This window comes from Cynoglossus semilaevis, chromosome 10 (assembly GCF_000523025.1).
Source record: "Cynoglossus semilaevis isolate Cse_v1.0 chromosome 10, Cse_v1.0, whole genome shotgun sequence".
Classification (NCBI taxonomy): domain Eukaryota; kingdom Metazoa; phylum Chordata; class Actinopteri; order Pleuronectiformes; family Cynoglossidae; genus Cynoglossus; species Cynoglossus semilaevis.
The window spans coordinates 1,965,755-1,990,906 of record NC_024316.1 but is presented as its reverse complement, the minus strand read 5'-3'; the positions used below and the strand labels follow the sequence as shown (position 1 = coordinate 1,990,906).

Here is a 25,152-nt window from a genome sequence, read left to right as displayed (position 1 = left end):
AAAAAACCAACTTGTCAGATCCCATCTGAATGCAGAAAGATACAAATTGATGCAACAAGATGGAGATGGTGGCTGTGTCGTAAGAATCGGATGTTCTGTTAGAAACCCAAACTATAACATTTGGCATTCAAAGGACTGCAGTTCTACCACATATACCTTAACTTAGCACTTCGCTTAAACCTGACATGAATCAAATTAAATAGCAATTCATGATTCAATGTTGCAAAAAAGACAGTCTTGAAAGTGACCAATTTCTTGGGGAAGATGGGTCTTTAACGTACATCCTGCTTGAGGCTACAAAAATGGTGAACCTATGTACAAGAGGATAAAAAGCTTAATACATCATAAGGTGATCAAACATGAAATGGAAAATTGTTTTTCCCCCTGAACATTAGGTTTCAAGCTTTTACATCCTTTACATTTTGCCAGACAACATCAACATTGATGGCTTAACAAAGAAAGCTGAGTTATACTTTTCTCCAACAACCATGCAGTTTGAATTTGAAACCAATACCTGGTGATGCAGGCTTTAGAAATGAACACAAAATATGAACCAAAACATAGCCAATTTGTTGGTAAGAATAGAAAATTCACTATACTTTCAAACTATTAAAAGATTTTGATCTGTGTACATGTATCCATGCTTACAGCATGCGTCCTTGTTCCAGTTGTAATTGAACAGCCATTAAAAACCATATAAAGGAAAAATAGCATACTTGTAAGAGAAAAGTAGAGTCTGGAAGCATAAGCCAGCATGACGACACTGCTCACTATTTACAGCAAAGGGATTGAGCTCTGCAAACAGAGAACCCCCTCTAGACAAACACTAATCCTGAGAAGCTGATCTAGACCTTGAACAAGATCTTGAGCGAGACTTTGAGCGGGAGGCAGATCGCTTCTCCCTTGAATGAGAGCGCCGGTCGTCCTGTCGTGGGTATGGAGATGGGGAGCGGGAGGCAGACTTGGTAGTACGCTCCACGATTCCGTTCTCCATGGGGGAGGCCGAACGACTACGAGACTTCTTTTCAGTGGACATTTCCTTTGATCGGCTACGAGAATCACGCTCAGATTTCACCTTAGATAGACTTTTCGAACGGGATTTGGATTTTCGGTCACCTGAACGAGATCTGGACTTCATGGAGACAGAGCGAGATTTGGACTTGTGAGATCGAGAGCGTGACCTGCGGTTGCGAGATTTCCTTTCTCCAGATTTGGAGCGAGACTTTCTTCCAGAAACTGAGCGAGAATACCGGCGCCTTTTGTTACTAGGTGAACGAGATCTGAAAAAGAAACACGTTGTGCTTAGATATAAATGGTATATAGCCAAAGCAAACTTTTATAGCTCTTCGTTAGATGACTCCTCACCTGGAACGAGACCTGGAGCGGCTCCTAGAGCTCCTGCTGCGAGATCTGCGGTGGTGACTCCGTGATCTGAAGTTAACAAAACACAAACACTTCTTTATTAGCAAAAAAAAAGAAACATCTATGATAACAGTTTAAAAGTGTGTCAACAAAACAACAATTTTTCCAGCGTTGCACTTAAACTACCGGGAACGGCTTCCGGAGTAAGATCTTCGTCTACGGGGGCGATCTTCCACCAAACGAATCTTTCTCCCATTAATATCTGTTCCATCAAGTTTGTCCAAAGCCCGCTTCATGTCCGACTGAGAACGGAATTCGATCACTCCCTCATTGGTGCGCTCCTTGTGGGCATCTGCATAGGTCACTTCTCCAGCCTGGCGCATGAAGTCCTAATAGACAAACATTTTCTGAGTATTTGATGAAGTCTTTGCCTTTAATCAGGAGTAGGATGTAACCAATTGGTCTCAATATTTACCTTCAGGTCTTGCCAGCTGCATCGACTAGACAAATTCTCAACAATAAGCCGGTACTCTGTACGGACTGGGGGTCCATACTTATCCCTGCCGGTGCGACTGCGGCTGCTATAACCTCCACTACCTTGAAAAACAAGTTAACTTTAAGTTAGACATTGAAAAAGTGGCCATGAAACCAATAACCACTGCCACAGAATGTAGTGACTATAGTTTTCAATCCAAGGGGTGAAGATTTGAACTCAGGATTTCCATTAACACCCTTTTATAACAAAACATAAACTGTAAATAAGCCACCACTGTGGCTCCCTAAATTTCAATTTAACAGCATGTCAAACTTGTGCACTGCTCCAAAGAACACCACTGCATCTGTTTTCGGTAATACAAGCTTGTCTTAGTCCCATAAATCTTACTGGTGATTTAGATGCATAAACAAATGGGCAGTGATGTTCTTTCAAGACCTCTGAATCCTGTAAAACAAAAAAGGAGGCATCCGCACAGGAGGGTTAAAGCCACTAATAATCTGAAATAAAGTGGTGTAAAGAAAAATCTAAACCAATCTTTTTGTATTTTCCATTTGAATGTCATCAGTTTTGTCTTTGCACTTACAACATTGTTTTTGTTTGTAAGTTCTTTCTTTACAAGAGCCGATCCGCTTACGTTTGCTGTCAACATAGAAACCAATGGCAATCCTCACCATCACCCCTGGTCTATTGGCAAAAGGCTGATGTCATCATGGCTTCCGGTTAGGTCAGCCAAGGATCAAGGGGGGGCAAAGGTCACACACACATTGTAAGGTGAAAGCCAAGGCCAAACGGGACAGGCAGTCATCTTAGCCAGTCATCTTTAGCCTCAATGGACTCTCAGCCTCAGCCCGCAACTGGACTCTTTCAAATTGAAACATTAAGGACTTGTTAATGTAAAAATATATATTTATACCAAAGTCAGAAATACACATTTCACAGTCAAGTCTCTCTCGCCTTGATGTTCAAACCAAAAACTGCATGGGGTAAGTGTATGCTGATACCCATTAAAATTTAGGAAATAAACTTAAAGTTTGAATCTGATAATTAACTGCCAAATTCACAATAGTCAATGGAAAAAAGTTCACCATTCTCAAATCTGTTTCCAGGGACTTTTGATACTGTTAAAATATATTCCCATCATTTTATATACAGTATGTGTTCATTCACTTTCCAATCGGACATGTGCAGCCTATAAGGGAGCAGAAAAAACAAACAAACTTGCAGGTCAACAACCTTTCATTTTGGGAATTGAGTACAACCATTAGTGCCTAGTTGTTACTCAATATCGTAGGTTGCATATCGAAACATGCTTCAAAATATGCCCATTTATCGTGACCGGACTCTTGGCAAATTAAATGCACCTTAAACCTTTACCAAAAAAAAAAAAAAAACGCCAGGAGCTACTGTGAAATCAGTCTCCAAACTTGTAGAACACTGAACACGTTCTATTCGTCATTTAATGAACGTCATTGCACGTTGAGGCTATTGAAGGTGACTGCATGAACTGAACAACGTAATAACAAAAATATAGGTTTTAAAACAATTAGACTCCTTAGAAAATACCTTTCCTATTCCTATGGTCGACGGTTGCGGGGCTTGGGAGTTTGTCTATGTTGCAAAAGTTTTAAAATAACTCTATCCATAAAAAAGTCCACTTTAGTCAATTCCTTCGATGTGTAATTGCAACCAAAACATGCCATCGAGTCGGAAAACGTGGTAACGGTCACAGTCCTATGTCTGCGCTCTCGCAAATCAAGTATAACTGAAATGTTAAAAAAACAGCATAGCCATGAGGTGCAAGACATCGCGACAAATCTCTGCAGTCCACATTGACGCCTCACTCCAGGGAGCAGGGAAAGCGGGCATCTTGGTGTGTGCTNNNCTTGTTATAGACTGCACTTACTGCGCCCACCACCCATGTAACCCCCACCATGGTAGCCATCTCGGTCTCTCCGCGGGCCTCGGGCATGTTCGACGATCACTCGCTCTCCGCACAGTTCTTTTCCGTTTAGTTCGTACACCGCATCATCGGCGTCCCGGTTATCTTCAAATTCCACAAATCCATACCTATAGGAAAAAAAGTTCAATCAAGAAAATTATATTCATGCAGATATGATATGATTCAGAACCTGTGCCAATGCCACGTGCAGTAAACGTATGGCTTCTTCGTTCCTACTAGATAGCACGGCCTGCTAGCATTGCACTAGCAAACACAACGGCGCCATGTTTCCCATGCTTACATTAGGAAAACACTCCATAAATGCAAACCACCCAATTAAATCAAATTATCTAATTTTGTTTATAAGCAGAAAATAAATAAACAACAGACCATGCAAGGATTGGTCGATATGTTAACAGAATAGGATTTCTGAATGAGCTCGAAAAGTTCGTGGTTTCTAAGGTTGCGTAGTTTCCATCGTGCAAGGAGGCTAACGGATAATCAACTCACCCATTCTTTAAGTCGATTTCCATGAGTTTTCCATAACCACTGAAAAACCGCTGGATGTCTTTTTCGCGGACATGATAGCTCAGTCGTCCAATATACACCCGAGGCATGTTTGTTTCACACTCGAGATGCAAACGTTAAAGACTCTTCAGGACAGCACACCGTTATCGATGTCAACTGAACAAGCGCGAAGAGTGAAAGGCTAATTGTTAGCTCCTCTAACAGGATACAGCCTGCGACTGTGCTGAATGAGCCAATGAGCCTCGATTTAGAGGTCGACTGCTGCTTGTGATAAACGTCAAAATAAAAGCACCGGTTTGGCCTTTAGTGTTTGCAGTTTGTATAATGGTTAGTAGTTCCGTCTGATAGGCAGTTACGACAATTTGCGCCGGAGTTCTGCTTTTATCCGCTTTAAAGGATCAAAGATAATCTCCCTTTTCTTTGTAAATGTTACCTTATTTACATAAATCCCCTTTAACTGTTTCCTGAATGCTCGCGCAACCTGTAGGGTTTTTTAAACATATTTTGTCTATTTTTTTTTCTGTACGTTAACTAATTGTCCCAAAATTAGATAATTGGCACATTGCCGTCAGTTCAGTATATATTTTTAGTTATTTAAGGTACTTTCAGGAATTTCTCCTTAAGCGTCATATCCTATGTTGACATATATTACCACGTGTTATTAGCATTCTATCTGCTCACGGTTCTCCATTTACAGTACTGATCTTCGTTTTTCCTCTACTACATAATTAAAGCATCCCAATGACTTCATTTTACCACAAAAAACAGTGTGATCTGCCTCTCACTTTCTTCGGCAAAATTAAGCATAACTTCTTCACAACTGACATCACTGTAATCTGTTATAATCAGCGGGCATGAAGCCAAAACATTCCCTTGCTTTATGCAGTAACAATAAGCTCAACCATGTAGGAAACAAAAATCAAATGCACACCAACTGTCCTATTCAAACCCACAGAAACAAACAAAGAAAGAAAGCAAAACATCAAAAACACAACAATAAACTTTGAGGGCACAGTAGACACATAACAATTTCACCATGAATGAACTTAGTGCAGTTGTTAGCATCATAGCACAAACTGTATTAGAATAAACACCAGAGCACAGTAATTAAGATAGAGAGAGAAAATGGTTTGTGTAAAAAACTCAGTTTTAAAATGATTCCAGTCAGACTTTCTCTTTTATTTTTTTTTCCTCCAAACCACAAGAGAACAAACATTACATGTTCAATGCTATTAGACTGAACTTGAAATGAAGGCTAACCTGTGCAGTAAATGTTTCAATCACAGTGGAAAATTGCAAATTTTGAGGTTGGAAAATGGCAATAGTTCAGGTAAGATGCTCTTTTAGACAGTTCTCGAGGAGCCAACTATTTTAACGTTGAGCAACTGAGAAAATTGTGCATTCAAAGTTCTCAAGTTAAGGAGCTAAAAACACACAACTGCTCACAGATGTTTCAGCAGCACTCACATACTTTAATTTCAGTTTGTCTCACTTATAACTTCTATAAGTCTTCCATTTGTTAACCCATGTAATTCAAGAATTTTGTACTAAAAAAAAATATCCAAAGGCTTGTTGTACAAGCTGCTCACTCAGAGGTTGAGAAGCTTTGGCAAAAAAATATTTCAGGAGCAGATTGTGATTCCGGGCCACTCTAGAAACAAATAATTCTGAGCCTGAGAATAAAGAAGTAGCTGTGAGACACAGGGTTATGATCAACAGAAAATGCCCTGCATGTTTTCAAATTGTTGCTTTGTTAAAAAATAATTTTCCTACCTAAAGCAATACTCACACTTGGCGTATGTAATGTAGAAGAAGAAATGAAGGATTCAAGCCACGTTAAAATAGACTGTTTACAAGAATCAAGAATCAGAGCAAATGAAGAAAAGAAAAAAACCTAAAGGATTTGGAGGGTTGATCAGCTAAACAAATCAAATCCAAGAGTGTATGTGGTACACATCATCTGCCCATGGTGCTTGAATCCCATCTGTCAGCTGTAGACACTCTCTCACTCCCTGCCTGGTCAGGCCACGACAACTAAACAACAGCCAAACCCTCCTGCAGTTCGCTTCAGAGAGTCCTTTTAGCAAATCAAGGGGGGGCATCCGATCCCCGCATCAACCTTTCTGAGAAAAGGGGGATACCGAGAGAGGAGGGGGGAGTGCGGTATCCACGGTCTTCAGTTGGCTTTGGCGCGAAGCTGCGCCCTCTTGCCCGTCACAGCCTGGAAACCGGTCTTGATGCTGGCGACTGAGCAGCGAGAGTGACAGGTCTCACACTGCAAGAAGTAGAGACGAGTGTCTTTCTGCAGGATAGTGTCTGGAGAGCGGCAGGTGTGACACGTCACGTATTCCTCTGCAGGAGACAACACAGGGATTAGTGAACAAAAAGTGCAGGCTTTCAGACTAAAAATAAAACATGAGCAGCATCGCATCTTGTCTTTAAGAAAAAAACAATTAAAAAATGAAAGACATTTTTCCATTTTTAGACAGTGTTTCTACAAAATAAAATCCACTCACAGAGCTGACATAATGTGTTAAAAAGTGATTTGTTTGCACAGCAGAAAAGTACATTCCAACTTACTGATATATCTTCTCAACACATTTTCTATTTGTTTCTGTTGAAATCTGCCTTTAATGACGAGCTGGTTGTTTCCGTCTATGGAGCCACTGCACAAAAGGGACAAAATGTAAAAACAATAAATTTATGAAAAAACATTTGAAATTATGCTTTCAGGTTAATTTACAGTCTTGTTCTTTTGCAAACCTTAGCCATAGTGTATAAACAAACATACCTTGTACCCAACTCAGCCAACAGGAACGCAAGAAGATGTTTGGGTTGACGATGCAAACTTCAAAGAAGGAAACGGAGGTACAGATTTAAGAACTGTGCAGGAGGATGGACATGAACCAACTTTGATAGGAACAACTTGAACAGAGAGACTCACAGTTTGCAGATGTCTGTGAAGTTGACAAAGGAAGTTTTCTTGGTTCCCACTCGGACCACCTGCGGAGGCTTCATCACAAATTTCCTCTTCTCTCCAGCTACCATGTCTGGGTTCTTCTCCCTCATGATGTTGAAGACTCTGTTCAGGAGCTGAAACAAAGGTTGCGAGGATTACATCAGTGATCGCAAAATGTTACTAAGTTAGGAGAAGACATGATATTAGGGCCATTTTGGGAGCTCTGCAAATGAGGATGTAAACTCCTACAAGTGTGAATATTACATTTGTTTGTAATGTTATGTGTCAAACAGTAATAATCAAGCCCACAGCAAGTGTGTTAAAAGGAGAGCAGAACCAAACTATGCCACTCAAACTGTACTTTTACTCACAGTCACAGAAGACGACCTACCTCATCAAAGGTGTAGTCCCTTTCTGTGCCGGCCCAAGCTGGTCCCGTGGATGAACTAAATGAGATTCCATCATTGTTCTTTCCGTCATCGTCTTCTAGCGCTGCAAAGACATCATATGCATAATTACTGCAGGTGTCTTTGTTTTCACAGTGTTAACAAAAAGGAAAGGACATATTCTTACCCTCATCCTTCTCCAATGTCTCTCCCTCGTCAAAATCAACCTTCTTAGTTTTTTTCTTTTTGGTAGGAAGCATCAGATCCAGGTTGTCCTCCTCTAATGCCTCTGTCTGTTCCCCTTCAATTTTAAGCTCCTGGTTTGGATCCACAAAAAAGCAGTTTATCAGACAGGTGGTGGTTTGAATAAATACATTCAAAACAACAATCATTGGGTGTGTAGTGTGAAGAGAGTTTATGGGTTACAAGCCTAAAAGTCAAGACAAAGGACTTTGATAAAATAAAAAAATGCATTTATAAAATCGACTTATTTGAAAGTAACTGACCTTTATTCCTTCTTCAATCTCATTTTCAAATACTTTTTTGGGTTTCTTCTTTTTTTTCTTCTGGTTGAAGAAGTTGAGGTCATTTAGATCATCAGATGTTTCTGGAGGATAATATATTAATATCAATAATAATAATGACAACCACATCTTTGAGCTCTAGAAATAAGGTGCAACTTTTACAAACCTTTCTTTCTGCCTTCATCTTCATCCATATCCACCTCCTTATCTTCTCCAACCTCTGGTTCTGCCTCCTTCGTCTCAACCTCTTTAGTCTCCTCTCCTCCTCCAACCCCTCCTACGCCCTCTCCACCTTCTTCATCCAGCATGAAAGGCTTCTTCTTCTTCTTCTTTTTCTTGGTCATATTAGGATCAAAAATCATCTGTAGAACATAAATAAAACCAAAAAAAAAAAAATCATATTGAATGTTAACAGTGCACACCTCGGACTCATTCTTTACATGAATATTTGCAAGTTTCAGTGTAATCGGAGCATTATTACCGTCATTAAGATTATATCAATATAGTGAAATGGTGTTTAAAAACCAAATCCAGATGTGAACTTCTGCTGTCAATGTATTATTATCCCAAAGATTTGCTGTCACCTTTGTATGAACTATTCCTAATCGAATCACAAACCAAAAAAAAAAACATCTACTGTCTAGTTAGGTTATCAGATGATCTGATAGGTTTATATGCCTTTACAGGAAACATTGTCATGGGTGGTGGCTGACACAGACTATGAACATCTCTACTATCGTCAACATTCGATGTTTATATGGAATGTGAGGGAAACTTACAAACATGTCAATATGTTAATTGACAACGTGACCTAGTCTTAAATCAGGTTTATTTTAGAGTAAAAATAACTGTCAAGTACAAAAATGGCAGAATCAAACCTAGCTAGTCTTTGTCACTCTGGGTTAACGTCGGCGCCGTAGCTCAAGAGGAGTAAGCTAATGCTAAATAGCTAACCTGTGTTAAAGAATATTCCAGTACAAATGACTGTAATTGTTAGGGTGGCACTCATGCATTACATACATTTAAACGTTCAGCGTATAATGGCAGGAATCCATTTGAGAAATATTTGGTCATCATAGCCTGATGGGACCGTCTTAAATTAAACTGAAGCCATGTGAGAGTTGCTGCGGGTAAGGAGCGGAGAAGCCGCGCCGAGGCCCAAAGTCATCGTTTACTCGCCATCCGCCTCAATTACTCACACAAATTCAACTAAAACGGAATCAACATTGTCAAAAAGGGAATGAGACCCAATACACGGACACTTACCTCGTCTCCGGACATGTTTGCGGCTTAAAAGTGGACGTAAAATCGGCTACTTTTTATCTCACTATCACGAACCACACGTTGGGCCGAAATTTTCTTGCATCAGCGGTGGAGTTGCAGGACGCGAGGGTGACGTCAACAAACGTTGACGCGATTGGTTCGCGACGTTCCGGTTGATCTGTATTCGCGAGAAACACTGGTGCGTAACTGATGTGCAGTTATTGTTAGGACTTATCTATCTGGAAGTCATTACTGAAATAAGATTCTAAATTACATTTAGAAAAATATCATTATAACAAACCTGTGTTGCATTGCATTTAATGTACATTTCTATGATATATGTATATCTCATTTATTATGTAAACAATGCAGGTTTAATATAATATATATTCTGTACAAATATAATGACCAATTAACTGATAAGTACCTGGATTGTAATATGGACATACGCACATAGTCACGCTGTACTGTATATATTTGAGAATTTAAATTGCTTTTTTGTGAAATTCTGTTATGTGTTCTTTTTATGTTTTTGATAAAGGCATTTGGGTTTATGTATGCTGAATTAAAATGAAATGTAAGGAAAGGAAAGGAACGGAAAGTGAACTCCTTGTCATTGTGACATTGTGAGACACATCACTGGACACAACAAAATCGAGTCCGCTTCCTTAAACACTGCCCCAATGAATTATACATTAAAGTTACAAGAGACAATATTCCATAATACTTGGCAATACTTAAAAACCTGACAATTCCATTACAGCAAAAGAACTGAAATCTTTTAATGAGGTTGCAAAGAATATAACCTCTGTTGGATAAATAAACACTGAAATGCCAACATGCTTGTCTATCCATTCTTGTGTGTTTCTGTTTTTTTTTTATGTAAAAAGGTTTTACATACATGGCTTTGAAAAACTAAAGAATTTACCTCTCACAACTATGAAATGCTGATGTTTAAACTAGCTTGAATCAAATCTCCTAAAATTAACTTAATCTGGAACTGGATGCAATTAATAAAGTGTCACAATAGTTCATCATTATTAATAGTGTTCTTCAATATACAGTTTGAAACAATAAGACCTTTATGGAAAAAAACATAAACATTGGTGATGGATGAAAATGTCTGGCTGTTTATCTTTGTAGCTGCATGTTGCCATGCATATTGTGATTTCCTGTTGTTGCATGCTTGACACAACCTCAACGTAACTTCTTAGCGACGGAAAAAGTACAGTACAGTATATAAAAGAGAAACATTTGGAATATTTACATCAAATCACAAGGACCACTGGTTCAAACGATATGGACAAGCACGTAGCCTGAAATAAAAAGAAAAGGTTCAGATACGGGCAAACAAACAGCCTCTAACGTCTTCACCCTGCACATGCTCATGTTTTCTCCAGTCAATAGAGCAGTTAACAACAAAACAAGGTACACAAATAATTAATGTATTAAAATAAAATAAAAACATAAGGAAAAAACAAAACCAACAACATCAAAAACACAGGTAAATACTTCAGCCAGGTATGGATATTTGAGGAATAAACTTCAACTGTCATACAGCAGCATCCTCGAGGAAACAGTCCGCAAACAAAGACCTGAACACAGGTGCGTTACTTCACCACAGAGCTCATATACGAACATTAACACATCTGAACATGAGCTCCAAAGGTGTTAAAAGGCTCTGGCCAATTAGGTGGACCATGAAATGTTGGGATCCGACTGAGGTCATGGTTAAAACAGTGAGGAAACTTTTAGAATGTCAGTACAATGTCAGTGCGTTTAATAGGAAATTACGACTCATTTGTAGTAAGCAATGAGGGCTTTTCTAAATTTAAGTGCTGAACGGGACCCAGACAGTGGTTTTATAGCTTTCTGCCTCTTGTAGTGTTAAAATAATTTGACATTCAGATTTCCACAGACAAACCCAACCACACATACCGTCTCATCAGTCCTTCATTTGTTCCCCTTGTTTCATCATCCTTTCATAATGCAAGTACACCGTGGCAATGTACTGTAGCAGCCTTTACAAGGCTTCCATCGCCCAGCGCTGCAGGTCCTCCATGTCGTCCTTGTCCTCTTCTTTCTTGGCTTTGGGAGGAAAAACAGACAAAAAAACCTAAGATTTCTTTTACATATCATACACATTTCACCTCAGCCTAGGCTTCACAGCTGTCTATTTCAAAATAAAACATTCGCTTTTTTTTCTGAAGTTTTCTACCTGGTCTGGATGGTAACGAGGTTGAAGGCACGTTGGGGAGGGGGACGGTCTCTGGTCCACCGATGTCCAGCAGGTTTTTGTCCAGCTGCTCCTGTTCCAGCTCATCCAACTCTGCGAGCAGCTCATCCTGGCAGAGACAACAAAAACAATCAATACTGCAGTGCAGAAAAACACACGGTCAGTTGAGCAACAGATAAAATCCAACCGATCTGATACTAAAAAAAGGCAACGTGGATACAAATGTTTCTTTTACGTTCACAATCAATAATGGGATAGTAAATTATTGGATGTCAGGACACTTGGTCAACAGTAAATGGTCTATTTTTATGTAGTGATATTTTAGTCATGAAGTGCTTTTCCTTTCACCCTTGGAACATTTCTATGAAATGAGTTTACTCTGAATAAAGAGGAAGAAGCACAGAGGTCAGCAGAGGTGAAGAGCTGAAGGGACATAATGACTACATCCAACAGGACAGGGGACAATCCATAACTTCAGGTGTCAATTGCTATCATTTCCAAATTTAATGATAAAAAAGGTTTAGTCAGTTGCAATAACTGAAAATAAAAGATGAGGAATGGATTTGGAATTATAATAAATATCTAGTAGGAACCACAACGCTGTAAGGATAATCCAACTGACCTCATCAAATTCCTCTCCATAGCCGACTGGTTTGGAGATGATGTCAGAGATTTCTTGAGCTATCTCATGCTGCTCTGTGATGTCCTGCATCAGGTCGTCTACTTTGTCAATGTCCCTGAAACAACGAGAGCAAGAAGAGAAAACACACTAAACCACTTATGACACGGAATAATAAGACTTCACATTTTATGGCTCTAACCCACAGCAGGTTGAAGATAATGTACATTTGAGCCCAGGTCCTGCTCAAGAGCCACCTGGTTCCCAAACAGACTGTGGAAGAACCCCTTAAAATCAAACAGTAAAGGAACCTTACAAGTTTTCATGAGCAGATTTGATGGCCTTGGCAGCAAAGCCCATGTTCTTGAGAACTTCAGTGTTGGTGTTGGCGTTCTCCAGAGCCTCTCTCTGGAACTCAATGGTAGACAGTGTTCCATCAATCTGGTCCAGCTGCTTCTCGTACCTCTTCTTTCTTTTCAAAGCCTGCAGAGCCGCTGAAGACAGAGAGACAAGGGGACAAAAGTCAGGACTGTCCCAAAACCCACGGAACGGGACAGACTTCATTCACAACAGAGAGGATTAAAAAAACTCAAACAAATGAGTCACCTGACCACAGCTACTGATCCACACACCTGTAGGGCTGACACTGAGATGTCACACCACATCAGGCTGGAGTGACTCATTGTTACCATGCAAGTAGATACAAAAATTTACCCTTAATCTGCTGTGCAAAAGATTCTCCTGCTTTGAGCGCTTCGAGGGAAGCGGTGGCTTAGTGGTTAAGGAAGTGGACTTGGGTCCGGACGCTTCAGGTTTGAGTCCACCAGTTTCCAAGATACCACTGAGGTGCTCTGAGCATAACACCATCCCCACACACTGCTCCCCTCTTAAAGCTGCCCACTGTTCACATATTGTTGTTGTATTTAAGGTGATGACGCCAGTTAGCTTCAAACGACTGAGTTCCATTGTTGAGTCGATCGGGAAACATTTATCATTTAAGGTAAACTGATACCTTATTCCTTTAATCTCTCCGTCCATGTCGGGTGCTTTACATTTCACACACACACACACTTTCCTCTGTTCAACTTTGACATGTCATATGCTCTGCCTGCTCCCTCAGGGGGTTAACACAGTGGATCATCTGCCTGCACCTCACCCCATCCCTCCCCTCCTCTACTGTTACACAAACCATTCATGTCTCATGGGTGTCATGGCTACAACCACTCTCCTAAAATAACAGCAGAGATGGTGAGAGGTTTTCTCTTACATAAACAGCGTATGTTTATTTGATGTGAAATATTTTTGCTAGTATAACACCGAGGACTGTCAATCGATTTAAATTATTAATCTGGTTAATTACAGGATAGCTGTTGATTAATCACAATTAATCTGAGGTAAAGCAAATTTATTAGAATAACCCAAAAAAATCCATCAATTGTGTGACTTTAGTTAACCTAAATGACGGCCCATGTGATTACACTGTTTTAATTCGAAGTTTTTAAGAATTTTTTTTGACAAAACTTAGTACAAAGTGGTGAGAAACGTCCCATCCTTATCTAACCAAACCCTTAGCCTTTTGTCTGCAGTCTTCAAATTCGTTTGTCATACAAAAACAAGTCGAGATGTTCTATCATATAGCCTTTACTATCGTTTATCAAATACTTCTTATGTTATTATTGATAAATTAATCTTTTTTTTTTCTACTTACTATTTTTTTTTTACATTCATATCTCCCACTTGTATCTCACACCCAGCGGTGGGAGCTGCAGTCGCCCTGAAGGGTTCAGATCAAACCAGTGACCAAAGGTGAAGACACGCCCACCTCTGGTACTGCAGCTCCTGACACTATCCTGACATTATCTGTATAATCTGCAGTAATACATCTGACTGCAGCCTTGTCGCTTTGCCACACCTTTATCTGAGACCTTTGACTGTTTTCTAATTAATATCAATCACTTACACACAGGCTGAGCAAAGACGCTGACGCTCTGAAAAATATGAACGACACTAATCAATAAACAAATTAAAACACAGACAACTAAACTACTTAACAGTGGCCATGGAATAGATGCTGGTGTATACGTTATGAACTAAATTTACGTAGCTAGCCGATGCAGCTAACATGCTAACGTGTAGATTTAAGGCATTGTAAGATGACAGTTTTAAATTAAAATAAATAGAGACAACGATGTCCGCACCTCGCTTATTTTTCGTCCCGTTCTTCTTAGCGATCTGCAGTTCCTGCTCGATCTTCTTCTCCAGGAATTCTTGTTTCTTCGTTAGCATCTCCTCCGTCTCCCGGAGTTTCTGGATCGCTTCTTGCGGACTCGGTCCCTTTCCTTTGCCTCCTCCTCCAAACAGCTTCCCGAACACCGACATGTTTTACGATGGTGAAACACACCCTTTACGAAGATAAAAAAAACAACTTCTAGAGACTCCCGTGTTTCGCTGCCTATTTGCTGCTGATGCTGGATTAATGTGACACTGTCAACCCCAGTCTGAACCTCTGGATTGTTGATGTTTTTCTACTTCCTGGAAAAGGCCAGATGACATCATGTTGCCAATGACGAGTGGGAGGCGTTTGTTACCTCTATCGCCACCTTGTGGAGGAGTGCTGCGTTTTTCACCATCATTTTCACATCTAATTTCCTTTTAAAATAAAAAGCCTTACTTTAAAGAAGAAAACCACAGTAGCTCAGTGATATTTTTTTTAAACTCATCCTTCAAACTGTTGAGTCCATGACGTATTTTTTCTCCCCTTTTTGCTATATTTTTAGGATCAGCTCATCAACTCTTCTTCTTCTTATAGAACATCAGCAAACATCTGGCCAGCTCTGTGGGTACAGGTGGATGTTCACAAAATGCAGAGAGTGGATTAAGCGCCAAGAAAGAAAAGGTTAGGTTAGTCATTCACGTTGATTCAGTTACCACGCGAACCTGAAACCTTCTGGTGCTCAGCTGTAAGTTTCAGGTGCGCACCAGAAACATGTATTTATTTTCCTATAATTACATTAGGCTATGTTGAACAACTACATATGCAAACTGCGTTGGACCTAGAAAAAAAAAACTATTACCACACTTACAAATCATTGTTGTAAAGAACACATTTTTATGTTAATTGTAGCCAATATGAAACATTTTTGTTAACTTTACAAGTTTAAACTAAACTATTTTCAGGCCACAACATTAAAAACCAATATCAAATAACATGAATAGGACATTAAACACAGCTGGGGTTTATGTATTTTAATTGATTATGGTGCTACATGATTCATGGTGGTTGTTTATGTTTTGTCACTACAGCATGTTAATAACTTTGCAATTTGTCTTTATTAGCCTTCATTGTATGTACATATAAAAGAGTATCCAATTACTGTGTGATTACATTACGGTTTGTATCTCTGCTTGTGTTCTCAGATGATGACGATGCATTTATTCATTTTTTTTAATTCTATGACGTAGTGTGTATTCACAGGTCAGTCCTCCTCCCAGCTGACATCATCTCTGCTCCTTCGAGCAACACAATAGTATCTGAATCATTAATATTTTTATTTCGAACAACAAATTTCACAGAGGGAAAGTGACGTGCTGACCAAACTGTCTCCTCAGTTAAACTCACAACCTACAAGTCCAACAGGAAACACAAGAAATCAAACACACACAGACCCACTGACAGATGTTTGACAAACTCAGCATGGTTCCTTTAGAAGCCCCTAGATTTTTGATGTGATTGAAAAAAAAAAGAGAATAAATGCAGGGACAAGTGGATAAACTCAATATAGTATATAATTTAATATTCAGAAAGGTGTTGTGGCTAAATGATAAAGGGAAAAAAGCAAACGGATGATATACAAAAACAACTGAAGTGTTGAATGGGCAAAAGCTGCAGACAATGTTTTTTGTATTAATTGTTGTTTCCCTCCAGTATGTTACTATAATGTGGAAAAACCTGAATTTGTGGAATATCAACTGACCAAAAGGTCTGGTCAGGAAATGACATTAAAATAAGTTATTAGTGAAGTATGTTGTTTTTTATATGAAATTTATTTTGGTAAATTCTTCCTTTATCCTGACCATTCGCCCTCTCTTTATGAACACGCACACGCACGCACACACACGGCTTGTACTGGCTTACAGTTTTACCACCTACTGTTTATAAGACAACACACGGAGTCTGTGAGTTTAAGGAAGTCTTTCACTGTTCACCTCTTACAGATCATCAGTTATATGTGGAAGAGAGATTATCAGCAGAGGAAATGAACTCAGAGACTCAAGAATCAAAGACGACAACGTCAGATATTCAGCCAGCGCGAAGCTACTTCTGCACAACACTAACTGTGACCTGTGCATGTTTGACAGATCATTTAGGAAGAAAGAGTAGACGGAAAGAACAGATCAGAGGCGGTGATTGACTCGGAGAGGAAAAAGGCAAGAGCTGCCGCAAAAATGCTTGCAATCATGGTTTCTGCCCGCCTTCCTTTGTTTGCTTTTTTTATACATTATATTATTTCCCATCAAGACAATATCTTACCATATTACCTTAAAGGTTAAAAAAAAGAAAAGAAAGAGAATCAACATAAACCCAGAAGAAATCCCTGTTGCTGTAGCTGACACGTCACGAGCACGCCGTCCATCCATTGCTCTGCTTCTGTCCATCTGTGTCTCTACAGGGCCAGCTTGCCAATGATGACTCCAATGACAAAGAAGAGCACGCAGAGAGCCAGGACGCGGGTGTTAAGGCCTTCGTCCCTCACCATTGAGGACACCATGGCAGAGGAGTGAGGAGCGGTCATCGATGTCACCTTTCTCTTTCGCAGACCATCGTCCTCCTACAACCAAAACAAGACATTTCCTTTAGAACAGCAAAGGGATGTTTATTAGAAACATTTTTTCATATCAGATGAACTGAACAAGAAAATGCAGAAAATTATTCACTAGTTTGACCCACAATAAGGAGGAACCAGTGCCTGATAATATATTTGAATTCTTAGTTTGATGCTTTTTCAAATACACAGTTTTCCATGTTATTTGAACTGTTCTTGTGTCTGTCTGATGTTTTGGTTTCTCTATTTCAAAGATGGACCATTGTATTCCTGCTCCTGGCCTCATAGTATCTTCTGTTTAATATTCACTATGATTAGATGTCCATTCAAAGGGCAGTGCTTTCTCGTTAACAAACACAGCTCTGATTGGCTCCTGCTCATTCGTTCCTTCAGTTTACATGATGAAAACAGCAGATGATGCCAGATTTTTTCCTCTCGTTTTATCAGTTGTCTAATGCATCAATATGATGCTTCATCATTTAGCTCCACATAACTTCCGTTTTAGTTTGATAAAGTTTCTTTTTATAGAAGGTTGTTACTAAGACTGCACCAAAATTGCATGTCGACAAAACCCACACTGCTGGCTGCAGAAACAAACTCACCCTGATCTGTTTATTTTCTTCTCGTAGCCTCTGCACTTCCATCTGCAGCCGCTTGCACTCTTCCATGATCTTCTTCACCTCTCCGTCATCCAGCGAGGCACTGGCCGACTTGGGGAGCACAGAGTGTTCAGTCTTAACAGAGGAGGTAGAGGAAGACAAAGGTTTGACGCTTTCAATCTCATGCTGTGGAGAAAGCCGGGATGTGGGAGGGCAACAGAATGAGGAGGAAGAGGAGGAGAGGAGGAGACATGCAGAGACACGGCAGGAAGTGAGATGAAAATACAAACAAATCAATCAGAAATAAATAGAACATGTAATGGGAGATACACATCGATGTCTTGCTGATGGATACAGAACAGAGAAGGTACTGAACAGAGGAACCAAGGACATGTCCACTTTAAACTGTCCACTGAAGCTGAGACTCACAGTTTTGTCATTTTCTACAGGCATCTCGAAAGCACATCTCAATTTTGAATCCATCAGATCCTCGGGCTTCGCCTCCTTCCACTGTGGATGAAAATCATAAAAATGAAACTCTTGATTGAGGGCTGCAACTTTTTTGAACTAAAATAAATGACAGTATATGGTAAATATTTAATTTGACTCTGAGCCACACGGGGGAGGGTAGTTAGTGCCATCTCTTTACAGCAAGAAGCTTATTGTTGTAAGGGTTTGTGGGAACAAAATAACATAAAACTTTCAGTATGAGGTTTTAAAGATCCCCCATGAGTGTAGGGTTCTCTTCATGCGGTCTACCATCGTGGCCATTATGGCCTGAATTTAGTTTGGCAAAGTGATTTTTGAAAGGTGTGACTTGTGTTTTTTTTCCTGTCATTCTTCCTTTAACAAGCATTTCTGAACTTCAGCAAAAAATACATAAGTTTAAACAAGTACTAAAAGTAAGTAAAAACAAGTGTTTAAAATTGATCATTTTAAAAGGTTCAATTCCATGATCAGCTGGTTCACACAGAAAGATCTTTTTTGTTAAACTACAGATATATTTGCCCTGGTACTTACAACTCCCTCCATGTCAGTCGTGTCAGTCATGTATGGAGCCAGAATGGACTGCACCATGAATTTGTGTTTACTCTTTTCATTGGGATCGTAGTCGAATGGCTGCAGCATAACTGTGTAGACAAACAACGACATGATCAAAATGTTTTAATTTGTTAAAATAATCTACAGCACCAAGCGGTGATCCCGCCACACTTTACATACCAGATACATTGACTGAGCTTCCAGCGTCAATGATGCCACTGTTTGGGCGCACACAGTATCTGCGAGGTGCGGTTGTCTTGACTTTGAAACACACATTTCTATCTGTGGGGTTGGTGAGCTTCAGAATTGCAGTAACAACATCTGTGAACGGACCTGAAGGGACACAAAACATGCAGGTTTTAGTTGCTGCCAGATTCAGGATGTTCGTTCAGTGTTAGGAGTTTCACACTTAACAACTTTTGGAAAGACAAAAACAAAGGATTGAAATAGTCTGGCACAGACATTATAAAAGAGCAGGAACCCATGCAAGCAGAAATAACTACTATCAACACCTTGGTTGATATGCCTGTATGTGGGGCTGTGAATAAAGACATTACTGTCCACGCCTTTGAAAACGGTGCTCCACAGGTGCCAGAAAAGTAAGTTGTTATAAGTACATATGACATTTTTGTGGGACGATCAGTATTTACTCTTCACATAACAATATCAATCACAGCTGTTTGATTAAACGATGATCATATTATTTTAAAGAAACAATGTATTGAAGCTGACTTTTCATCTGTCACCTAAATTGCTTTCTGTTGCTCCCAGTTTAGAAGTGATTACTCTGTGGAATACAGAGCTGCGGCACCTGGTGCAAGCCCTCCATCTCAATGTCATTTTTGGAATTAACAAAACTGTCTTCGTTGACTAACATTTGACTCCAACAGACAGAATACAGAAATGAAGAGCAACCCTATGCTAAACACTTAAGAGGGAGAAAAGGAGGAGTTCAGAGGCAGTGGCAGCTCCATCACAGAAACTAAACAGGTCTGGGTTGCATTTATAAACCAGATATAAGGAAAAAAGAAACTCATGGTTTGGCTTATGGTGAACACATATGGTGTTGACATTTTTGAATGTATTAGTATAGTTTTGACGTCCGGTCTGTTGTCAGTAGTGTGGGCGTTTTCTGCAGAGCTGATCAGCACTTTGTTGACTCTGCAACCAATGATTTAAAACATTAAAACAGCCCAAGAATGCACTGTAGGATCATACATTTATTTTTACCATATCTTAAGTCAGTGCAATTTTAGGTGGAAATTAATTTTGGTAAAGAAGTGAGACCCTGAAGGTGGCAGAAATGTAACTAAGTACTTAATGCAGCATAGGCTGAAAGAAGAACTAATTGTTTGAGGAACCGATAGGTTTAATTCATGGCAGGCTATTCAACTTTGAATGAACCTATGTTGAGTTACAAAACAACATTTTAACATTATGAAATGTCGTGCAGCTGCTCTCTGGCCTGGTCTGTTAGTATTATTCCTTAACATGTCTGCCACTATTTGGCTTAAACACACCTGTCTAGTGCAGTTTTGATGTCCAATGGGCAAAAAGTATAAGGCTGCCCAAAGCAGCGCTCCGAGGGTACGATGTATGGTGTACGTTAAGTCAAATTCATTCAACATTTTACTTACGAGTGATTTACATGTCATCTATTCAGGCATTTTTCCAAGAAATATTACACCAACAGTCGGGTTCTTCCAACTAACATTATCTATGGTGTCAGCTTTACACATTTTCCAGTCGTTCTGCCTGGATACATAAAAATCTGCGAAGGAATGTGGAGTAATGAGAAGGAATTACAGGATTTGTAACAATGAGCAATATTGTGCAATCAGCCCGGTGATCAGACTCAGTAATGACACCCTGGTCGTAGAAATTGCTAGACTTGTTCCTTAAAGACAACCTGCAGTTGACAACAGCGACGCATTACTGGGTTTGTCGAATAAGGCACCATGGCACTGTCGTGTTCTGGATATAAATGAAGAATAAGAACAGTTTTTGGAGTTAAGAGTAAGAAACTGGATGATGGCCCTGTGTCGACGATGCAACGATGACAGCTTGCAGTTTTTACTTGCTAGCTGTTAGCTTGTTGCTAGTGAGTTGGCATCGTCGCACAGCGTCGTTTCACCAACGTCAGGCTGCAGCAGGTGGGACTAACTTCACTAAAAGTGTAAAAACGAGCACCAAGTGTCTTAAGGTAAAACATAAACCATGTGAATGACAGTAACAGGTTCTATGTTAACCAAAGAGCTACCACTCCGGCCTTTCGACTCCAGCGTTACCTCTGAATTTCAGTTCGTGTTGTGGCTCCAGCACCAGGACTTGTTCTGGTCTGGCCATGTCCCACAGCTTCTTCCTGTCTCGATGGCGAGGACAACAGTGGTTTACTGCAGGTAGAAGGAGAGGTGAAGCTACTGGCTTCCGGACAAGCAACTAAGCCGTCCACGGGCGTTCCGGAGGGAGGAGGGGGATTACAAACGCAGCAGCGCTCGGACTGGCTGGACGACTTACTGACTGCCACCGACAGCTGTGGAGGCTAACGGAGCTAGCAACGCAAGGTGCGATGGGAAGGAAGAGAGGTGACGTCACAGGGAAGGCAGAACCAGGGTGGGACGATTCGTAGCTCTGTTACAAAAACTAAACAGAGAAAATATCGATAACAAAAATAAAAATAGAACATGTCTATCACCTTTGAAGTTCACATTGGCTAGACCAGTATTAATCCAGAATACGGAGTCACTCCCACTATCACCTTTGAAGTTCACATTGGCTAAACCAGTATTAATCCAGAATACGCAGTCACTCCCACTCTGTCACGCAGTAGCTCCACCTGTGGGTTTGAGCTCCGACGTTTTCGTTAGTTTTTATTGTTAATACCAGGTTATGCTGTTCATAAATAACATGAATCTCATGTCTAAGTTTGAATTACCCTCCACCTTAATATAAAAACATAATTTGCTGCCTTTTCTTGTGCTGTCTTAAACGTGTTCATTATAATAAACCTGAATATTTAAGAAATTATTAACAAAGTCTGATTTAGTGGCTGTCCATTAACTGAAGTTTTAAGGAGGAATATTGATTGCAAACTGTAGCTTTTTGACTACTGCAGTGTCTGAAACATGTAACAGGGTTGTAATGGTTTTAAAAGCTCTACATTACTACAGTGTTCTCTTTAACATAATACAGAGAAGATGATCACATATTTACACCTGTAGCTCTGTCAACATCATTAATAAAACTGACAGATGTAATTCCAACACTATCAGAATCAGAATCACAGACACCCATGTCAGTTAAATTGTAATGTTTGTCCAAGCATACAATTTGGGCTAAGACTGGACGATGGACAAGAGCATCGTTTGACTGACAATGACAGAGTTTGAAGAGCACAAAAAGTCAGACCCTTATTGCTGCATTATGTTGGGCTGGAGACATGGAATCAAACTAATTCAACCTCCAGTAATTCAGAAATGTCTCCTGCAAATTTAAATATTTGATTTAACTGAAGCTCAGCTCCTCAAGCTTTTTTTTCTTGAAGTGCCTTAAACATTTGTTGTACCATCAGAGATGATGCCACTGGCAGGACAAAAGGAATCTGATTTCTGTGTCAAGTAATGAAATTCCCAACCTTAGTGCTTATAAAAAGAAGCTCTTCTGTAAGAGGCGGTCATTGTAGCTCTGATGATCATCCAAAACTGCATTTAGTTCGTTTACAAGTCAGGAAATGACATGTCAATGTACAGGAAACTTCACTTCCCTTAAAATGTCAAATGTCTTTAAGGGTAATGAAAATTTAAGGCGACACTAATGCTCAACTGTGTGTGTGTTTTAAGTGTAATGGCAGACCTGTATCTGTCAGCACAAAGAACTTTATTTGTTAGGACTCCTGAAAATCAATGATCAACATTTAATGCACACATTAATGAAGAACAGGGCAGTGAAATGGGATGCTTATACTAGAACAGCTGCCTCTGCTGTGGCTTTCTCCATTTTCTCCTGTGATTTGAAATTAAACAAAGACCCCCCTCCTCTTTTTTGGCTTTAGCAAAAGAAAATATTTTGTGTAGAAACAAGTGCTGTGTGCATCTGTCTTTTCTTTTTTTTAACCCTTCAAATGTCATCTACAAATGTTAAGGCAATAAAACAAAAGAAACCCAAACACAACTTGAGTTGAAAGGATTTAAGTTATAGCAATACGCACACTATCAAGTGTACAATTTGTCAAGGTTCATTTGATTCTAATAAAATACTTACTTTTTTTTTTTAAAACCCATATACATTTCATATATTTATCTTTTTTGGGGTATAGGGATCCAAAAATAGACATTTAAATCATAAAGAGAATGGGAGGAAAGAGGAAGGGAGAAAAAAAACCCTACAAAAGCTACGAATGGTGGTCCTCTCTCCCTGAGAAGAAGGATGGAACAGAGGAGAGAGTGGGAAAAAAATCAGAGAGAGCAAGGGGAGGTGGTGGGGGGAGAGGGAAGGAGTTAGGAGGGGATTGGCCAAGCTATACAGCGCAGTATGACACCCACTTTAGCTCATTACACACGTACAGTCGTGATCAAGGCACAGGGATCTTCTAAAAGTTTTTTTTTTTCAATAAAGTTGTACAAAATAATACATTTTACAGTCTGTACAAGAATAATAGATCAGCAGCAAAGAAAAGACAGACAAATGAAGGAGCAGGAGGCTGAGAGAGGAAGGTATAGAGTGATAGAAAAATGACTGTGAGAGAGGGAAATGGCAGGGAGGGGCTGTTTGACCATGTGAGTAAAAAACAAAAACATTAGTGTCCCAGTTGATGTTGTTATGATCTAGTTTTTATATTTTAACATTATTATATTCTCTCTCTAAACAAAGAGCATTGCCAGAAGGTTGAGAACAGAGATGACAAGAAGGTGGAAGGAGCAGTAAGAGAAGAAATGGGAAAAGAGAGAGTGAAGTTTTCAAAAGAGAAAGAGCAGAGGTTGGAGCAAGGAGAGAAGCATGGACAGAAAGTGTAAAGATAAAGAAAGCGCACAGGGCACCATGGCACAAAAGTTTACACCGACAGAAGAAGCTGTGGAGACATACCAACAGGGTCAGTCAGGACGAGATGAGAGTTCTCTTTAAATTATATGGTACTGTACTGTAGAAGGATGCTTTTTGCCTTCCGTTTGTTAAGTTCCATAAAAGATGGCATTTTTCATGTTTTTTTTTTGTTTCGTTTAAAACTTAATAAATCCTCCTCGTGTATTTGCGCCACTTCAAACAAAGGCAAAGTCACTTCATTGCTGCCAAACGTGTCCAGGCTCCATTAGAGAGATTGACATCACAGTCAGCTCTGGCCGGTTCCTGCATAAGCTCACGCCTCCTCCAGTCTGATTGATCACAGCACACCGCTGTTCCATATATAGCATGTGGAAACGCTGCTCTTCACTTGCCTGTGCACATAAGTCTGTTTAATCTCACGCTGTAAAAAAAAAAAAAATCTGCCTGACAGTTGAGAGATCAGTTCATTTTGGATTTTGACCGCATTTGTGCATTCCAAGAAAAAAAGCGATTGTGTTAGGTTTGTGTCTGCAAGCTGATCATGATGTGAGTGAGAGAAAAGGTTGGTTTACAACACGCTTTGAGCAAAGTCTTGAGCACAGTGCTTGTTTTCATTAGATACAGTGTTCAGCTGATCTCTTGTGATGATGTGTCAATTTTCTATTTGCAGTATTTTAACACTTGTCTTTTTCCGTTCTGCACTCAAGTAGAAGCTCTCTCAATTTTTATGGCAACTTGAAGTACATTCTCAACTGCAGCTCAGTGCCTCCTCACTGCAGGGGATACAATCCAAACTGGTCTGGGCTCAGCCACTTTTGGAAAGCTGAAGGTTGAGGGGTTGATACATGATGTGAAGTTAAGAGCTGGGCGTATGGCTGAAGATGTAGAAATCCAAGTTCCCTTTATGTGTTTGCACCGTAAACCCTTCCATTAAAACAGCCCTTTCTAATGCAGGGAGGGTGGTTTGCATTACAGGAAGTCCTGGTTTCTGGGTGCGTTTGTGTATAGAGTGCGTTTGTGTGTGTGTGTTATTCGGCTCCTGTTCCTTTACAGGAGCTCACACACTTCTGTGGAAGAGGACAGTTTAGAGACTTAGGGTTTCTCATAGTCTGATCTGTGTGACTGAACACAATTTTTTCTCCAATCACAACAGCTCATACTGCCGCAGGTGCATCCTCTGGATGATGTCTCGACAGTCGTTGAAGACGCGGCGGATGTTTTCCGTGTCAACAGCACAGGTGAAGTGAGGGTAACAGTAGTGTCTACCGTCTCCACTTGCTGTGCTGATCCTCTGGAAGATGGAAAACAAGTTCACTGTAAATGTTACAGCCTGACAA

General features: G+C 39.9%; 6 protein-coding genes across 12 annotated transcripts in view; 1 reads left to right on the top strand and 5 right to left on the bottom strand.

Annotated features, from left to right (window-relative positions):
- LOC103384526 (ER membrane protein complex subunit 3-like) overlaps positions 1-25,152 on the top strand; it is a 629,629-nt gene that overhangs the window by 103,603 nt on the left and 500,874 nt on the right. The window lies entirely within an intron of this gene.
- On the bottom strand, positions 482-4,597 carry LOC103384514 (serine/arginine-rich splicing factor 6). 2 transcript variants are annotated; one of them, XM_008318054.3, is made up of 6 exons: positions 4,308-4,597; positions 3,762-3,925; positions 1,838-1,959; positions 1,549-1,751; positions 1,366-1,431; positions 482-1,280 (listed from the first exon to the last, which is right to left on the bottom strand). In XM_008318054.3, the coding sequence occupies exons 1-6, from the start codon at positions 4,412-4,414 to the stop codon at positions 827-829; spliced, it is 1,116 nt and encodes a 371-aa protein (XP_008316276.1). In that variant the 5' UTR covers positions 4,415-4,597; the 3' UTR covers positions 482-826. The 2 variants fall into 2 exon arrangements, with proteins under 2 accessions (XP_008316276.1, XP_008316277.1); XM_008318055.3 differs by having other exon boundaries at positions 3,789-3,925.
- Positions 5,484-9,617, bottom strand: eif2s2 (eukaryotic translation initiation factor 2, subunit 2 beta). The gene is made up of 9 exons (XM_008318053.2): positions 9,461-9,617; positions 8,361-8,556; positions 8,177-8,277; positions 7,858-7,987; positions 7,676-7,776; positions 7,270-7,418; positions 7,117-7,173; positions 6,906-6,991; positions 5,484-6,677 (listed from the first exon to the last, which is right to left on the bottom strand). The coding sequence occupies exons 1-9, from the start codon at positions 9,473-9,475 to the stop codon at positions 6,502-6,504; spliced, it is 1,011 nt and encodes a 336-aa protein (XP_008316275.1). The 5' UTR covers positions 9,476-9,617; the 3' UTR covers positions 5,484-6,501.
- Positions 10,215-14,862, bottom strand: LOC103384511 (charged multivesicular body protein 4c). Of its 2 annotated transcripts, XR_003050953.1 has the most exons (6): positions 14,511-14,862; positions 12,629-12,806; positions 12,316-12,430; positions 11,676-11,802; positions 11,396-11,545; positions 10,215-10,773 (listed from the first exon to the last, which is right to left on the bottom strand). XR_003050953.1 is itself a non-coding variant. In XM_008318052.3 (5 exons), exons 1-5 carry the CDS (start codon positions 14,689-14,691, stop codon positions 11,481-11,483), a joined length of 666 nt encoding a protein of 221 aa, XP_008316274.1. In that variant the 5' UTR covers positions 14,692-14,862; the 3' UTR covers positions 10,215-11,480. The 2 variants fall into 2 exon arrangements, 1 of the variants encoding a protein (XP_008316274.1); XM_008318052.3 differs by having other exon boundaries at positions 10,215-11,545.
- Positions 15,544-21,433, bottom strand: LOC103384510 (vesicle-associated membrane protein-associated protein B/C). 2 transcript variants are annotated; one of them, XM_008318050.3, is made up of 6 exons: positions 21,064-21,433; positions 18,956-19,108; positions 18,755-18,864; positions 18,164-18,244; positions 17,738-17,920; positions 15,544-17,141 (listed from the first exon to the last, which is right to left on the bottom strand). In XM_008318050.3, the coding sequence occupies exons 1-6, from the start codon at positions 21,119-21,121 to the stop codon at positions 16,977-16,979; spliced, it is 750 nt and encodes a 249-aa protein (XP_008316272.1). In that variant the 5' UTR covers positions 21,122-21,433; the 3' UTR covers positions 15,544-16,976. The 2 variants fall into 2 exon arrangements, with proteins under 2 accessions (XP_008316272.1, XP_008316273.1); XM_008318051.3 differs by having other exon boundaries at positions 17,738-17,869; positions 21,064-21,425.
- gnas (GNAS complex locus) overlaps positions 22,635-25,152 on the bottom strand; it is a 28,094-nt gene continuing 25,576 nt past the window's right edge. The window contains exon 12 of one of the 2 annotated variants that reach the window (XM_008318048.2): positions 22,635-25,106. In XM_008318048.2, coding sequence (XP_008316270.1) covers positions 24,960-25,106 — 147 coding nt within the window. In that variant the 3' untranslated portion in view covers positions 22,635-24,959. The remainder of the gene's footprint in view (positions 25,107-25,152) is intronic. The other variant, XM_017035767.2, reaches the window with a different exon arrangement.

What these genes read in the sequence shown, in the direction of transcription:
- LOC103384514 (XM_008318054.3), bottom strand. Translation starts at nt 4,414, where the DNA reads ATGCCTCGGGTGTATATTGGACGACTGAGCTATCATGTCCGCGAAAAA. An exon ending in TACTCCGGAAGCCGTTCCCG is followed by an intron (nt 1,432 to 1,548) that starts GTAGTTTAAGTG and finishes TGTTAACTTCAG; the next exon opens with ATCACGGAGTCACCACCGCA. An exon ending in CGCTCCAGGTCTCGTTCCAG is followed by an intron (nt 1,281 to 1,365) that starts GTGAGGAGTCAT and finishes TTTCTTTTTCAG; the next exon opens with ATCTCGTTCACCTAGTAACA.
- eif2s2 (XM_008318053.2), bottom strand. An exon ending in TTCACAGACATCTGCAAACT is followed by an intron (nt 7,174 to 7,269) that starts GTGAGTCTCTCT and finishes CCTTCTTTGAAG; the next exon opens with TTTGCATCGTCAACCCAAAC. An exon ending in TGTGTTGAGAAGATATATCA is followed by an intron (nt 6,678 to 6,905) that starts GTAAGTTGGAAT and finishes TGTCTCCTGCAG; the next exon opens with AGGAATACGTGACGTGTCAC.
- LOC103384511 (XM_008318052.3), bottom strand. Translation starts at nt 14,691, where the DNA reads ATGTCGGTGTTCGGGAAGCTGTTTGGAGGAGGAGGCAAAGGAAAGGGA. An exon ending in CGGGACGAAAAATAAGCGAG is followed by an intron (nt 12,807 to 14,510) that starts GTGCGGACATCG and finishes CTCTGTCTTCAG; the next exon opens with CGGCTCTGCAGGCTTTGAAA. An exon ending in AAATCTGCTCATGAAAACTT is followed by an intron (nt 12,431 to 12,628) that starts GTAAGGTTCCTT and finishes TCGTTGTTTCAG; the next exon opens with GGACATTGACAAAGTAGACG.
- LOC103384510 (XM_008318050.3), bottom strand. Translation starts at nt 21,121, where the DNA reads ATGGCCAGACCAGAACAAGTCCTGGTGCTGGAGCCACAACACGAACTG. An exon ending in CGACTGACATGGAGGGAGTT is followed by an intron (nt 18,245 to 18,754) that starts GTAAGTACCAGG and finishes TTTCATCCACAG; the next exon opens with TGGAAGGAGGCGAAGCCCGA. An exon ending in CTGTAGAAAATGACAAAACT is followed by an intron (nt 17,921 to 18,163) that starts GTGAGTCTCAGC and finishes CTTTCTCCACAG; the next exon opens with CATGAGATTGAAAGCGTCAA.